Consider the following 16,252-nt stretch of genomic DNA (forward strand, 5'->3'; position numbering starts at 1 on the left):
TGTTTTTTGGGTCAATTTTGTCTTACTTAAAAAGATGCTTTGCTTGAAAGCTTGTACCTTGTTGGCCTAGAAGCAATATTTTAAAATCAGATGAAAATGCAAAAAAATATCATTGCTTGACTGCGGCTGTTGGTGGCTTGCGGCGGAATTAAACTTTGCAAATTTGCATGATGGTGGCTTTAACTAAGTGTTGCTTACGGCCGGGGATGTCTGCGGCTAAAATAAAATTTGCGGCTGCAGTTGATGAATATCATCATTGAGAAAGTCAGAAAGAAAGGGGACAATGGGCTAATTATTACACTTTTTATTAGTTTTCTTATTCATTGGACCAACGACTTTGGGGATTTTAATTTTTTTTAACGTGTTTAAACGTTTCAACCAGTAATTTTGACCTACATAAGGGATAATTTTTTGTATCATAAATTTATAGGTTATTTTCTTATCCCTTAAGATCCCTGGAGAAAATGCTTGTAAGGTCTAATATTGTAAGCAATCATTATGTTTTGAATTTGAGTGATAAAACCGAATTTTCAGTATGAATGTTTATTTTATAGTTTAATTAAAAACATGATCACCATTTATATAGAATCACAATTTGTTTATTTTATAATTTTAATAACAATATTATATATTAATAATAAGCGTAATAGAAATGGGTCAAAAAGAAATGGCTTATAAACAAAGTAGATAGTTTTTTTTTGTTTTAAGCAAAATTTCTGTAAAGCTGTATTTCAAGAAAGTCTCATTTTTAATTTTTGAAGCTGTATTCGATTTTATTGATAAAAAGTTATAAAAATCTGATGCTAATCTTGCTTTTCTTCAAGGGAAACTTCAAACATTTATAATCATATAATAGTTGGGTAGAATTATTCTAACTAATAAGAAATAGGTATGCATGCATAAATGCTTTTATTATCCCATATAAAGTCTTAAATGTACATAAGAAAATATCGAATTAACAGGGTATTAAAAGTATGTATAATAATAGTAATATAATACAAATCTATTTTACATACAAAATATTAATAGATTTATATTAAAATGAAAGAACTTTTAAAATAATGCCCAAATGGGTATTTTGATAATAATGTATAACTGAAAGAATAAAGTAACAAAAATAATGCTAATATGCCAAAAATTAACGTTTTAATGCCTGTTTGAAATAAAAGTATACTAAAAATAACATAAAATAATAATATATATAATAATTTCAGTCTATGTATGTTCATATATAAATAAGAATGGTTTATTCATATTTAGAAATTGTCTTTTTGTGCTTCAATAGAAATATTTTTAATTGTTTTTTTCTTCATGTTACTAAAATTGAGTTATGAAAATCTTCAGAATTTGGGGAAGAAATATTAACTGCTTTGCTAAGGTCTGTAAAAATATCCAAGTCCAAATCAGTCGTTGTATCTGGTGAATTTGGTACAGAATCTGCCGACACGGCGGTGATGGGCAAAATCGCCGATCCGCCGCCGGTTAGGTAATGTGGCAGACAGTCATTCAATTCTTTGCAAATTTGTTCCAAAGTGTCTGACCCGACATGGGTTAAAATTTGAAGGCACAGCCTAGTTTCCCGCAGGGTTTTAGGGGTTAGGTAACTTTCACTTGTCTTACAGCTTTCTTTGGTTATACTAAGTATAGAATCTAGTTTACTGTCCGCCTGGCGGCTGTTGCAGCTAGCCAGAGCCGTGTAGATGCTGGCAGCCGCAATACTGCTCGGCAGCTGGTTGCAAAATTGATTGTGCGTTGCGGCCAAACAGATAATTGTCTCAGTTTTCTTGCGCAGCTTTTCCAGGTCAATGAAGGCTGGTAGCTGGAGGCGGGGTAGTAGGTGGTCCAGGTAATCTAGGGCAATGATGGAGGATAGTTCCCAGTGTAGCTCCTGTAGAACCAACAGTTCCCATTCCTAAAAAAAAATTTTAATTTATTTTAGATTTTAAAAAGTATATTAGATTATTTTTGATATTATTAAATGAATTTCTGATAAAATAAGAATCACACGTTCTTTATCTTAAAATCATAAACAAACACATTTAATTTAAATTAAAAAATAAGAAAAAAATCATGTTATTTTCCATTTACATATTGTAGAGTTGTATTAAAGAATAACCGCATCTAGCACCCTTAATTTTTTTAAAATTCCTTTCCCTGGTATAATTCTAATACCAAATGAAATGATTTATCAAAAATAAATTTAATTGTGATAAGACTTAATGTTAATAAGAAGAAAATATGGGAACGTTAAATAAATATTTGCTTTAAATTATAATCTAGAATTATCATTACTTATAGGGTCTTTGATGTATTATCATCAGATATAATTTTGACAAAAAATAACAGTAGATATTTTTTTGTGGAAAATTTTGTTGGCAAATATCTAAATACAAAACTGGAAAGTGTATGAAAGAGCAATAGCATTACAGACCGTGCAATGTGGAGACAGACATACTAAAAACTGCTAAAAAACTGAGTAAGTTTTCTGTGAATAATTTAGCAATGTTGAAACTGATACGTGACGATAAAAGTGTTGATAAGAAGATAGATAAAAAGTGTTTTTATTTTCAAGCAAATAACGGGTTTCTTAAAGCTATAAGAAAGCTATATCGATTCTGTAGGTCATATTCAGTTTGGTAAAAAGTTTCTTATAGACGAAGGGTTGGGTATCTCAATAAATCCGCAATAGAATTTTATATTGGAAGGAAAGTATACACACCCTTCTATAGATAAGCATGTTGATTTAAACCTGTGAATTTAGTAGTTAGGGGGTGTGAATCTACTCTTGTTCTCACAGGGGTGTGGTCGCATTTCAACATATACAATTTAAATGTTAGGGGTGTGAATCTATGCTTGTTCTCACAGGGGTGTGGTCACATTTAAACATATACAATTTAAAAGATATGGGTGTGAATCTATGCTTGTACTCACAAGGGTGTGGTCACATTTCAACATATACAATTTAGTTTTAGGTTTAATAATTTACATTTTTGGTCTTATTTAAACTTATACAATTCAATAGTTAGAGGGTTTGAATCTATGCTTGTGTTCAAAGGGGTGTAGTCAAATTTGGACATAAATAGCATAATTGTTATTAAGTGAAAATCTGCTTACATTCTCATAAGAATTTGGTCACATTTCAACATTCACATTTTTTTCAGCCATAGGTGTGAATCCATGATTGTTCACACAAAGGTGTTGTTACATTTCAAAATAAACAATTTAATACCAAGAAATATTAAATGACACTTAAATGTTGTCTGATTTCTGCAAATTCAATTTGTTCTTATTTTTCAGCTTTTTAGAATATCTTTAAAAAACAAATAGCTAAGTATCTTTAATGAGGTGTTTTTAATAATGGGGTTTAGAGATGTTCTAAAACTTTATATAACAATAAGTCACACTCATTAAAGATTAAAACTTTACTTTAATACGACATTAAATTATGGTTATAGAACCAAAATGGGTCTTAAGATTTAAGTAGGTATGTATGGAGGTTTTTTTGCCATTTAGTGTCAAATTGCCTTAGCAGATATTTGGGTTCGCAGCTGCTTAATAATTTACTTTTTATGTAGTTTTAAAAATAAACAAAATTGGCCTTAAAATTTCTTTTTACTTTTTCAAAGATTACAGTAAATATATACATTTTTTGCTGTGTTACTTTTAAATGTGGTTGATCTGTTTAAGGTCCATGTAATTGGAAAATGCAAAACAATATTAAATTTTCTTGTGCTACATCACAAGATTGTCATCTATTTGCTTGTTTTTGTTCTTGTGGATTTTTCTTTCTTGTTTGAATTTAATCCTAAACACGTAGGCAGTGTGGGAACAAGGCCCAGTGATAATATCCATCAAATTTTCAATAGAGCATCCTACCCCCCCCCCTCTCCACAAAAATTATTTTTAACTCTAAAGGAATGACTATTGATGTTTACAATGCAAGTTAGGCTAAGTTAGTTTCTGGCTGAAAGAATGGGAGGGGGCGGGTTCACCTAAATTCGATTCAAGAGATCTTCTTGCCCATTTTTTTCCAGGGAGTGATTTAATTTCAATGTCATTGCTATAACACTTAAGTATTTTGTTCGCTAACTACATTAACCCCAGATTAAAAATCTTAATGTTTTTCTCTCTCTTTTTATATAACAGTCTAAAAAAACTAGTGGCGTCACCCACAGTCTAACAAGACTAAAAGTTAGACTTTTGGAACAAGAGCCGTTTACGAAATCTCGAAGAACATAGAGTTATTCCATTCTGAAACATTTTACGCAATGGCAAACACTACTTTATTATTATCTCAGCTTCTGTTATAACACAATACAGTTTTGTATTTAAATATTTCTATTTGAATACGTCTTGTTTACAGAATATTTAAGAATTTCTAAAACATTATTCAGAAGTAAAACTAATTTAGATATTTAAATGAAATCTTTAAAAAATTTTACAATTGACAAAAATGTTTACATTTTTCTATAGAAATAAATAAGGCTACCCCGATACACGAGAAAAAGAAATCGTTAAATTGACTACTTAAGAAATTTTGGCCTATCAATGGACAAAATGGCATTGGTAAAAAGTGGTCCTTATTGACATAACATCGACATGCCTAAGAAGTATATAATTGGCCTATATATAAAATCTGAAATTATGTTAAAGATATTAGAAATCTTTTAATAAAGAATCCGCCTTTATCCTATCCCATCCCCTCCTACTGGATGAATTAACTGACCAAAAATTAGGTCCATATTAGCAGCCTAAATTGACGATAATTTTTCCTCTGTCAATATATCTACGTATTCCTTAACCATTACAACATCATTTCCCTATCTCCATATCCCTGCATTTGAATACTATGGCTTTCCAATTTTGTTTAGCTGTTTCTTTCAACAATAAAAATAAGTTTTAGAAAAGAAGTAAGAATTGAAAAACTTCAGCGGGGTGGTCAAAATGCATTAAAAATTCGGTGGTAACCCAATGAATTTACTCCAAAAAACGACAAAAATAAGTATCGACATATCTTTACATATCATACATGTATGTATAAAGTTGTAAGGGTTTTGTTGTCTGAAGCTTAAGATCCTCCTAACTACTGAACTGATTAAGTTCTCCTTTTTAGGAAAGCTTCGTCTAGGTCCTCGGATGATTCAGGCTTATTGATTTTTATATTTAACCTTTAGGATGGTTTTAAGCTATTTTCTGTCTCTTCTATACCCCTTTGTATACATACCCCTAGATGCAAGGAGCGCAGCCACTTGTGAAAAATAAAATGTTTTATCATTAACTTCTTACTCTACAAACAGCATTATGCATTTGAAACCTATATATACCATAAAACCCCAAACTAACTATGATATATGACTACAAATTTCGGATCTACTGCAGTTTACGGTAAAATATTGCTGGTAACGAATATTGCCAAAAATCTATGAATCTTAAAGGCTGATAGCTGCCAAACGGCTGAACGTACAGATCATGTCCACACACTGTCTTTAAGAAGCATAAGTAGGCCTACAAAGAATCTGGAATGGCCATATATCAATAATGCATAATTATCTCGCAGTGCAGAGAAATGCGCGAAAAAGGCCTTTTTTACGCGTTTTTTCTTCAGTGAAGCTTTCCCTGTGCATCATTGGATCTTGGCAATTCCAGATTATTTGTAGGCCTTCTTATGCTGCTTAAAACAGTGTGCGGGCATGATCTGTACGTTCAGCCGTTTGGCAGCTAGCAGCCTTTAACATTCATAGTTTTTGGCAATATTCGTTACCAGCAACATTTTACTGTGAACTACAGTAGATCCCAAATTTCTAACAGCATAATGGTTGACAAAAAAAGTACAAATTTTGAAATATATTAAAAAATCCTAATTAGAAAAATGAAATTCTAAAAAAGATATACTTTTTTGGCAGTCAAATATTTTACATAAGTTTTAGTCTGAAATGTTACTTTAAATACAGTCTATTATTGATTTTTAAAAAATGAGTAAGATTGGCAGATAATCGATTTTGTCTTCTGAAACTCAATTTTTTATATGAATCTTTATCTTTACTATTTTATATTTATTGATGTTGTCAGTTTGTCTTTCTCCCGTATTTATTGCTGTATATGTTGAAAAAAAGCACATTCCAAATTTTACTATAAAGTTAGATTCTTAGAGCCAAGATTTATTTTGATAATGTAATTGAACGAAAGCTGCAAGCGGCCCTAAAATTGGAAAAATAATTTCCTTATCATAATCACATAACCGCAACGGATCATTTTTTACTCTCTATATTTGCAGCAAGCCGCCCAGAATGGAGCTGAATGAAGCTGCTAGCCATACTATCATAAATATTGCTGTCTTAATTTTTAACTTCCAATTGCACTATCCCTGGCAATTGAAATTAAAGCATGAGAAAAAAGTGTTTATATGTTGAATGGTTCAACATGGAAAGGTATGTGATGTGCCAAATTGCTGGGATGGTGTCCATTTGTTTCCGCTTGGTATTTTATTTTAAAAAAGTAAAAATATCAAATCAATAACAATATATGTACTAAAGAGAAAAGCAAATATGTAGGAGAAGTCTATAATGTTCTGTTGTAATAATTTACGATCGTTGTGTTTAACATTTGTGTAATATGACAAATGGGGGGAAATGAATTCACACCAGATAGGATAGGGAAACTTTTATAACACCAGGTATAGTTCAGATTTCTTCAATTACTTTATTAAACATTCAACACTATATATTTTGTCCAATAATTCAAATGGCTCATTTCTATAATAAAATTTATTCAATTCTTAAAAATGTATATCGCTGTTGCTCTTTTAACTTATTGGTTAAGAGTAAGGGTATCAAAAATATAAAAAAAAATGATAAAATTAACACGGATTTGAACAAATTTGCTAGATTTTTGTTTGTATATTACTAAAATTATAACATTAATTTTATTGCAAAATCTAATTTTTTACATAAATTTAATTTTCAAGTTGACACCCTAGTGTTGTCCCTTGTGAAGTTGTGAGATTGAATAAAAAGTTCATGCCCTCAATACATTTCTCCCCGCGATACCTAACCCCAAGCCCACCCCCTCATACTAAAAACTAATACATTTTATAGGTGACCTCTTAACTCCCCGCTCCCCACCCCATGCCAATTCCAAATCTATTGTCCAAATTTTAGGACCTTCTTCCAATTTTTTGACCATGTTAATTGAAGCAAAATTTAGAATTGTGAGTAGCGTAGCTACTCCATAACAAGTATATGTATGTACGTCAGAGCGTCATCTGTTTTTCTAGTCTATTGATGGCTTATTTAGAGGTTGGTTATATTAACATCTGTACAGATTAGTTTAAACACAAACACGGTTTCATAAATGTTTGTTATATAAACTTCTGAAAATAGTCTGCCATAGAAAATTTGATTGATTTACTGTTTTCTTTTGTTCTGCTCCGTTTAAGGACATAATTGTCCTTGTTTGATTTATTTTCAACAAATCAATGGCAAAGTACGAGACGAATGAAATATTCACACAAAATTCAATGACCCCAGAAATATTTATGCAGCATTGCTCAATTGAAAGATAACACACAGACGAAAATGAATTTTACTGAGCGGCAATTTTATCAAAATTAAATTTGATTGATAAGAAAAATCAGGGAGAAAAATGATAAAAATCCAAAAGTTTTTTTAATTTTTTTGGTGGAACGATAGGTACACACGCACACTATATAGATTTTATAGTAGAGGATAATTACAATTTAAAATTGTTAACTATAAGACATTACTGGGATATTTTTATTATAAATGTATAGTCCTGTGACAATTAGTCAATTCAAAGCAAACTTAAAAGTACTTTTGCTGCAAATGTCTTAATACGATTATTAGAAAAATTTGAGCCTCACAGTGATTTATAAATTTAAATGCTTATTATACTTGGAGACATAAATATGTAGATTTATTATAATCTTGCAAAAAATTTAAAACATTTTTTGTTCACTAATTTTGAAGATAAGGATTCAAGTAGTTTCCCTCGAACGCACAAGTGGACCATTGAAAACCCCACCCCGCTATTTTCAAGTCATGGATACTGGAGCTTTTTCAACCCTCATATAACCTAACTAAACCTGGAAAAAAATCCTCAAATATAATTTTTATGGTCCATTTTTATCTGCGGGAAATTGCCTGTTATTGTTCTGGATACAAAAGGATTCCGATAAAAAAGGTAGTTGGACCTTTAAACTTTGTTTTATTAATAAATACTTATGTAAATTTTACAAAAAAAAATGTCTTTGTTCTGAGAAAAATCAGCTGATTTGAAAATTAATTAAGAAATAAAACATACAAAGAAATTTTTTTTACCTAAAGGTATTAAGTAAATATATTGTAAATATAGCTTGATAAATGAAGATATTAGTGATTTAAAAGAAGAGAAAATATTGTAAGGGGCATCTTCTGTATATCAGTTAAACCCTCAAGTTGAGTTGAATCAATGGATACCTCAAAGTCAAAATATTTGGATCATTCTGTTTTTGAAATTTTCCATTATTAAAAATTGCGCACTTTTCACACCATAATAAACTTGCAATTTTCATATCTTTTTGCAACTAAGGAATGCACTAAATATATTTTATAATGAATTAATTTATATTTCATTATATCAAAGTAAACAAAAAAAAAAGATAAAAATATATAGAGTTACCTTACCTATGTATATGCAAATTAAGTTAAATTTTTAGATTTTTGAAAATGGTTCATTTATACGAAATGTTCTTTTTTCTTCCCCCTAACCCTTCCCTTTTATTACTTTCCCCTAAAGGCTAGGGGAAAGCCACTAGTTTTTTTAATCTATATCATATTGCTTATTGTTTAAGAATATTTAAAAAAATTTTTTTTTACTTTTTGTCTAAAACACATTTGTCCTTATTTCTTGCTGCGAAAAAATTCTTAGTCATTAGGCTGACTTTTTACTCTTTGTATTTTTATTTTGCTAAAAAACCATTAGGAAAAATGTTAAAAATTAGTAAAATTAATGATAAGCCAAAAGGTAGAATTTGAAAATTTTGGAAATTTTAAAAAGTAAAAAAAAACCCGTCGAGAAATTTAGAATTTTGAAGATTTTCACAGGGAGAGATATTTAGGTTTAATCTAAATGGAAATATGATAAAAATGCGTCTCTATCAGAGATAAAGAAATATAAAGTCTGACTATTTTTCTAATTGAATTTTTCTAAAGTTATGTTTTTATTTGTTCGCTGACCACTGAACCTGTTGAATGCTCCATTTTCGGAGTCCTTCAAATTTTGGTCCCATTGTGGTTTTAGTCTATTTTATTTTCAAATTTAAGGTTTGGGTGGTATTAGGCCTTTTTTACTACTAACAACACCTAGATCTTACCAGGAAAGGAGAATGGAGAAAGAGTGATGGAGAAAGTGAGAAATAAAAAATTACAGAGGATCGTTCTAACGAACAAATACGATTTATAATAGAATACCTTAGCTTCTAAACAAAGTATTTTTTCTATATTTCTATTTTCATTTATCCTAAGATACTGGAATAAAGAATATAAAAAATCGGGGCGAAGAAAATTAAGTTCATTTATTTTTTTTTTCAGTAGATCTTATCATAACAAGATTGACGGCATATCTTGAGTGGCGCAGCAAGTAGAAAATATGTATTATTGAAATAAAATAATTAATATAAAATGGTAAAATACAAGATGTTTTGAATACCTTCTAATTTTTTTTACTTAATACTATATTAAAATTTTATAATAACTTCGCTTTTTGACTTTTGATTACTCCTAGAGTAGGATAAAAAAAATGGGAAGAGCATAAAATATAAATAGTATATCATATCATTTGTATTTTTCAGTTTATCTTTTCCCATATTGAATATTTTAGAAATAATAACATGGAAAACAATATTAACCATTAGTAATGTAGAAAAATAGTAAGCAATATATTCAAATATTGTAAAAACCGCACAAACGGTCAGACAAAGTAAAGGGGAGAAGTTCTATAAAGGATATATTCACTCTTATGAATTAATAAGTTTTATAGGTTGCGTGATACATGAAAGTAATCAAAGAATTTTATCACCAAAAATGATTTTTTTGTGTAGACTTTTATTTGTTTTTGTTTGATGTTAAATACTAATAAATAAATTTGAATATAAACCGGTCAAACGTCATTACAGGGAATCTGCGCTTCTAACCAAAGATATATTTACCTTCAATTCTTGAACAGTGATGCTATAATCTGTGTAGAAAACTAGTTGCGTGGAACAGATATGATCCACTGCTTTAAATTTTGAGCTCAGAAACAAACACGCGGATCCTAAACAACATTGGAATCAATAAAACAAATAATTGTAAAAGTGGTGGGTGGGGGAATAAGGAAATGAATAATATGATTAGTTATGAAACTTTTTTTCTGTTTTTGTCTAAATATTTTTTCAATTTAATTGTTCTTTTTTCATACGATTGTTGTTAGCTTAATACTTCAGTTCAAATGATTGTCAATTTTTAAGGAAATAATTTTGAAATTGCATACCTGCCAGTTGCAGCTGATGTTTACTAATCCTGCAGGATGAGAGGAACCTGTCCATAAGGTTGACCGCCAGGCAGAAGACCTCTGGCTGGCAGCACAGTTCTTGACACACCTGAATATTTTGCATATATTTGTTTGTATTGAAAACATCAGATTTTAGGACAACAACCCTTTGATTGTGCGAAATTGTCTGGAAGTCCAAATAGATGATATATTTCGCTTATTTAGGTACTAAGGCATTTTCCCTTACTGTTATCTGATTATCAATTATGACAAAATAGCAAAAGTGGGTATATTTTTATCGTCTTTAGTTACAGCGTTGCATTCGAGGATACATTTGATGCATATCCATTGAAAGAAGTGCCAACTCTAAGCGTTGAATTATCCTGGAAAACCATTGTGTGACTTACGTATGAACAGACAAGGTATAGTAGTGAAGATTCGCTTATTAAGAAATAATTTTTACCTCCAACATCCAATCTGTGACAATTTTTCTCATGTGGGGTTTGATGTCTGTCTGTACGTATTTGAAATAATCGTTTGCATCGTTAATATACCTAAAATAAGAATAATAATTTTGGTAAATAGTTATAATAAGGAAAGATTTCGTCCAATTTTAGACAACAAAGTAGACTAATTTTAATTTTATCAAAAATAGAAAAGAGAAGGGATAAAAGCCTAGCAGAAGACTTACAGACAGCCAGAAATGTTAAGAAATTTAGCAACAAACAAAAATGTGTAACAAACAATTTTGATTATAAATCTGAAAATTTGGATATCAAATATTTTAAAGCAAAAAATGCTTCCATTCGTTCTGATTAAATTTGACTAAAAATATCCAAAAATTGTAAATATTTTCATTTCTGCCTAACCAGGCTAAAATAAAAAGGTGTTTGTCAAGATGATATATAAGGGTAGAAAGTCATAATTGCGCTATTTAAAAAAAAGTATTGAAAAAGAATACTCGTAAGACTAAATTAAAGAAGAATTTAGCTTTTTCTTGATTGTTTGACAATCTAATTTTACTATTTCAAAAATACATTGTATTATATATTTCAGAAACAAAAAAATCTTAAACAAAAGTTATTAGGGTACCTTTACTACACAACCCTGAGAGTGCAGAGAAGTTTATGTGTGAGAATTTTACCAAATGGGCAAAAAATAAACAAACTTTTGTATGGATTTAGTTTGCACTATCCATGTACAAAAATAGAGAATGTTTCCACCATCAAGATTTTAGAAATTAAGAGAATTTTTTCATCTAGCCTTTTGTATACCATTAGCTTCTACGCAGTAAAGGGGAACCATATCGGTTCAGAAGTTGGCGAGATCCTTCGGTATAGATATACACACAGACAGATAGATATCATGTTACTTTTAAATTTGGATATGTATTCATAGCCTTAAAAGTGTTATCTATTATAAAGAGTTTGAATAAAGTTTTAACATGGAAATTTATTGTTAGCATAATAATATAATTTAGAGATAGAACTAACGTTTTGGACTGGTTGGTATTTTTTCCTCATTTAATGAAATTCTTTCTGATTATAAAAGTAACAATTTTAAGGTTTTGAAGAACATTACAGACGTATAGACATAACTAAGTCTTAGAGAAGCTTTGCTACCAAAATGGCTGACTGTGTTAACAAAGGAATTAGCAAACCTATAAATTTATCTAATACATAATACTCAAATATTAATCCAGAGCTTTTAGTAAACATAGGATTTTAGAGTTGCAGCGAAAAATTTTCTAGTGTCATTCGAATCCGGTGGATAGGAACCGGTTCTTATTCATACGAAAAAACTATGTCTAGCATTGTATTATATCCAGCTTTCTACGAATATAAAATGTACAATCATAAGATTAAAACCAGCTTTTTTAGCCCGCGCCTTCGGCACCTTGGGGATAAAAAAACTGGTTTTAATCTTATAATTGTACATTCTATATCCGCAGAAAGCCGTTTATAATACGATGCAAGAAATAACTGTTACTTTTTAAAATCATTAAACAAATTTATTAATACAAATTGCTTATAATTAAAAGAGTACTTTAACGAAATATAAAAACAATTGATGTAATGAAAAAACTGACGGAATACTTCTTTTTCTATTAATAAATATCTGCGCTATACTTAAAATAATTGTTCTAGTTACTACTATAAATCCATATATCATTTACTATTATATGAACTGCAATATTGATGATAAAGATTTATTTACTTTAATCACTGAAAATCATTAAATATTGAATAGAAGAATAATATTGTATAGAATTTAATTTACTTTGCTTTGTATTATGAAATGAAATAGTGTTAATATATAATCTAGCTTTCAATGTGTTTGGGTGGGATTTAGACACTGGTGATGTTGCGATTTGTCAAGGATCTAAAGGTATGAGACGATGACCGATAAATTGATGTATTTCACAAATGATGATATACAAAATCACCCCTTTGTAGATTGAAATTAGTGGTTGAAACGTTTGAACACTCAACTTAATGGACCAACTAATCAAAATTCAATGAGAGTAGCGGAAAAAGTATTTATGTATTTTTAGGGAAATTTGATAAAGATTTACAGGGAAGCTTAGTATTGGTCAATATCTTTATATACACGCTTAACATAGGTCCTGTAATGCAAAAAGGCCAAATTAGAATTTATTCATATGTTATAAGTAGATAAAAACGAATGCTAGTATAAAGAAAACTATAAATATTTAAATTAGCATAATTTTGTTTGGATCTACCAATAAAAATACCAGCAACCCCTTTTCAGGGAAGGTATAAGTATTCTACTAAACAAACATGTTTTAGCTCCCACTATGTAATAATTTGAAAATAGAAAGAGCTTTTCTAAAAAAAAATCTTTTTATTATTCTATTTTTCATCAAAACAAATGCTGTTGTTGCCCCTAAACTTATAAGAATAATTGTTCTTGTTTTTAAGGAAAAAATGTCTCAATTCCTGCTGAACATTTGAATTAAAAGTGCATAAAAATTCTGCATCTTTTTGTCGTTGTACAATTTTTATTGAGTAGCATGACAATGGCTCTAACTACTTTTTATAAATTTTTATTGGCTTGAACATTTTTCGACAACAATAGATGTGTAAATAGGAAAATGCGCATTTATTGTATTGCATCTACTCTATAACAAGCAACGTCCATCCGTCTGTAATTAAGATAATATATTCTCCAATAGAAATCTTACTAATTTGTTTTGTAACATAGTTTAAACATATTAATTTAAATCAAATAAGCTGTTATTGAAAATGTAATATGCGCTGCTTTATTGACAATTATTATTAACTGCTGTGCTTTTTGTGGATAAAATTATTCTTGTTAAATATATGTTTAATATTAAAATATATACTACATAATTCAATTACTTTTTTTGCCTTGATAAAAAATTCAAATGCAAATTGAAGGGTAAAAAATGGTTGTAAATTTGTTTGTAATGTATTAGGTACATCTTTTTGTCTGTATATTGAATATTATGTACATACAAACATAATCCTTTTTGGCATTTATGCAGGGAATTAGGCCGTTGCAATGGCAGCAAAAATACTACTACAAGCCTATCTTTTTATAATAGCAGAATTTTTCGAATCATACTAAAATTTTGATTGAAACGGTTTGCTTAATTGATTTAGCAATGCATGTCTGGTATCAAATTTAAAGTTTTAATGCTTCTGAGATTATTCTTTATTGTTACAGAAGTACTTATGCGATGTTAAAATTTAGTAGAACTATTTATTGAAGCCGAAGTTTACAATATGTTATAGACGGGCACATCCAACTTTCAGGAAGCTTCGCTTAAATTATGTTCTTTAGGCATATTGTACAAAACCATTGGCTTGGAATTAACGTGTGAATGATGAGGTTCACTTTTTTGCCTTTATATTTAAGAGTTGTCATATTTTTACCTTTGATATTGCATACCTCTTCTACAATTTATTTATGTAATACGTTCTTTAACAATTATATAAAAGAGTTATTTTATTAGTATAGTTAGTTATTACTACTACTCAAGGTAAGAGGTTTCGTGATTTTTAAAATTTTAAAATTGAATTAATTTGTAAAACTTGTATTGTATCTAGAAGCTGGTATTTGCTTCACAAAATTAGGTATTAGGCTATTTTTTAATAAGGATAATTATATTATATATTATAATAATATTATTAACGCAGCAATTACAAAAAAGGTGCAAATTTTAGTTGGAAAAAAAGTTAAAATTAACAAAATAGTAATCATAACTCTATTATTTCAAATGATGTTATAACATTTGGAATTTAAATATATTTATTTTTTATTTATTTTATTATTTAGAAGCGACTCAACAAAGTATCCGACAAAATAAGCCGTGTGACGTCATAAAAGGGAGAGATGAGAGGAAAAGTGGGAAAGGAAACCCTTAAAAAAGAGATGAATTTATTGACGTCACACGGCTCACTTTGTCGAGTATCATCAAAGAATTGTAAATGGATTTTGTTACATATATCAACTTATATTAAATGTATAATTAAAAATTCTGTAAATAGCAAGATTGTAAATTAAATTAACCTACAGGAGAGGTCTTAAAAGTAAAATTAATATTGACGGACGTATTTGCAGATATATAGAGTTGCTGCTACTCTAATAATAGTTTTACCTGTCCTCGCTTTTAAGCAAGTTTTGGATAACTCTGTTATCCTTTAACAAAATATTATCACAATCGGCTTTCACAGGGGGGTGGTGGTAGTTCTCTTTGGGGCGCACATACGCGCCAGGTAAGTAGCTTCCAGCAGTCACAGGGGTGCATCTTCAGTCAAAGGATTATTTATTGAGAATAGAAAAAATATTATTTCCTTTACATTCCCCTTTTCTACCACTTTTAAAAAGAATTTAATTAAATGGAAATAAGTTTATTGAATAAATGTACTTTTTGAATGATTTTTACAAAAAGTTGACTGCGGATACGAAAATAAAAATCCTTTCCTGGAATTGTCATATGGCACATGTTCATGGCACATAAGGTCTAAAGAGGTTGAGAAAGGATATGGTGGAGGTGGGGAGGGTGTTGGTGATGGGGTCAACCGGTAGGGCGGGGGCGGAGCCACCAGCCGGGCGGTCAAATAATCCGGAGGCGAGCAAGAGGTGGCTACCTTCATTCCTCCGGCTGACTTGCTGCGGCCCGGAGTTTTGTACCCACTTTTAATTTTGTATTTTGGTGTTGTGGTTAGGGTTTCCTGGCAAATTAGTCCATTAGCCATTGTTATAATATTTATGTAACTTAAAAAATCACTACAGATTACTCATAATATTTTAGTTAAGTAAGATTATTAGAAATTTGTTATACAAGCTCTTGTGAACACAATATCTGTCAAATTCCGACTGAAACTGACTTTGGATGAAATAAAAATATTTTCAAAAGCAGGCTTAGGCAGTGAGAAAGAAAGGGATGGGGAGGGAGAAAGGAAAAGAAAGCAGGAGAAAGGGAGAGGAAGATGGGTTTCCTCTCTAGCTTCCAGAGAAGAGAGAGAGAGAGAAAGAGAAAGAATAAAAGAGAGAAAGGAATGTCCGAACTTCAAGGGTGGCATATACCTCGTCCCGACATTAATGAAGCTGGGGGAAAGGAAGAAAAAGAGGATGGGGGAAACAGCTGTTTGAATCAGCTGATATTCATGTTCTCTATACATATACTACTCCCTATCAAGGAGTGAGAAGGAAGAAAAGGGAGGTGGGGTCATGT

At 30.0% G+C, this 16,252-nt stretch overlaps 1 protein-coding gene across 1 annotated transcript; it reads right to left on the bottom strand.

Annotated features, from left to right (window-relative positions):
• Positions 1-647: 647 nt before the first annotated feature.
• LOC145320053 (uncharacterized) lies at positions 648-15,773 on the bottom strand. The gene is made up of 6 exons (XM_080162493.1): positions 15,532-15,773; positions 15,173-15,322; positions 10,991-11,081; positions 10,528-10,636; positions 10,205-10,311; positions 648-1,912 (listed from the first exon to the last, which is right to left on the bottom strand). The coding sequence occupies exons 1-6, from the start codon at positions 15,771-15,773 to the stop codon at positions 1,310-1,312; spliced, it is 1,302 nt and encodes a 433-aa protein (XP_080018619.1). The 3' UTR covers positions 648-1,309.
• Between the last annotated feature and the right edge of the window lie 479 nt (positions 15,774-16,252).

The sequence above is a fragment of the Acartia tonsa genome, chromosome 5, assembly GCF_053477335.1.
Source record: "Acartia tonsa isolate MP-2025a chromosome 5, ASM5347733v1, whole genome shotgun sequence".
In the NCBI taxonomy this organism is placed as follows: domain Eukaryota; kingdom Metazoa; phylum Arthropoda; class Copepoda; order Calanoida; family Acartiidae; genus Acartia; species Acartia tonsa.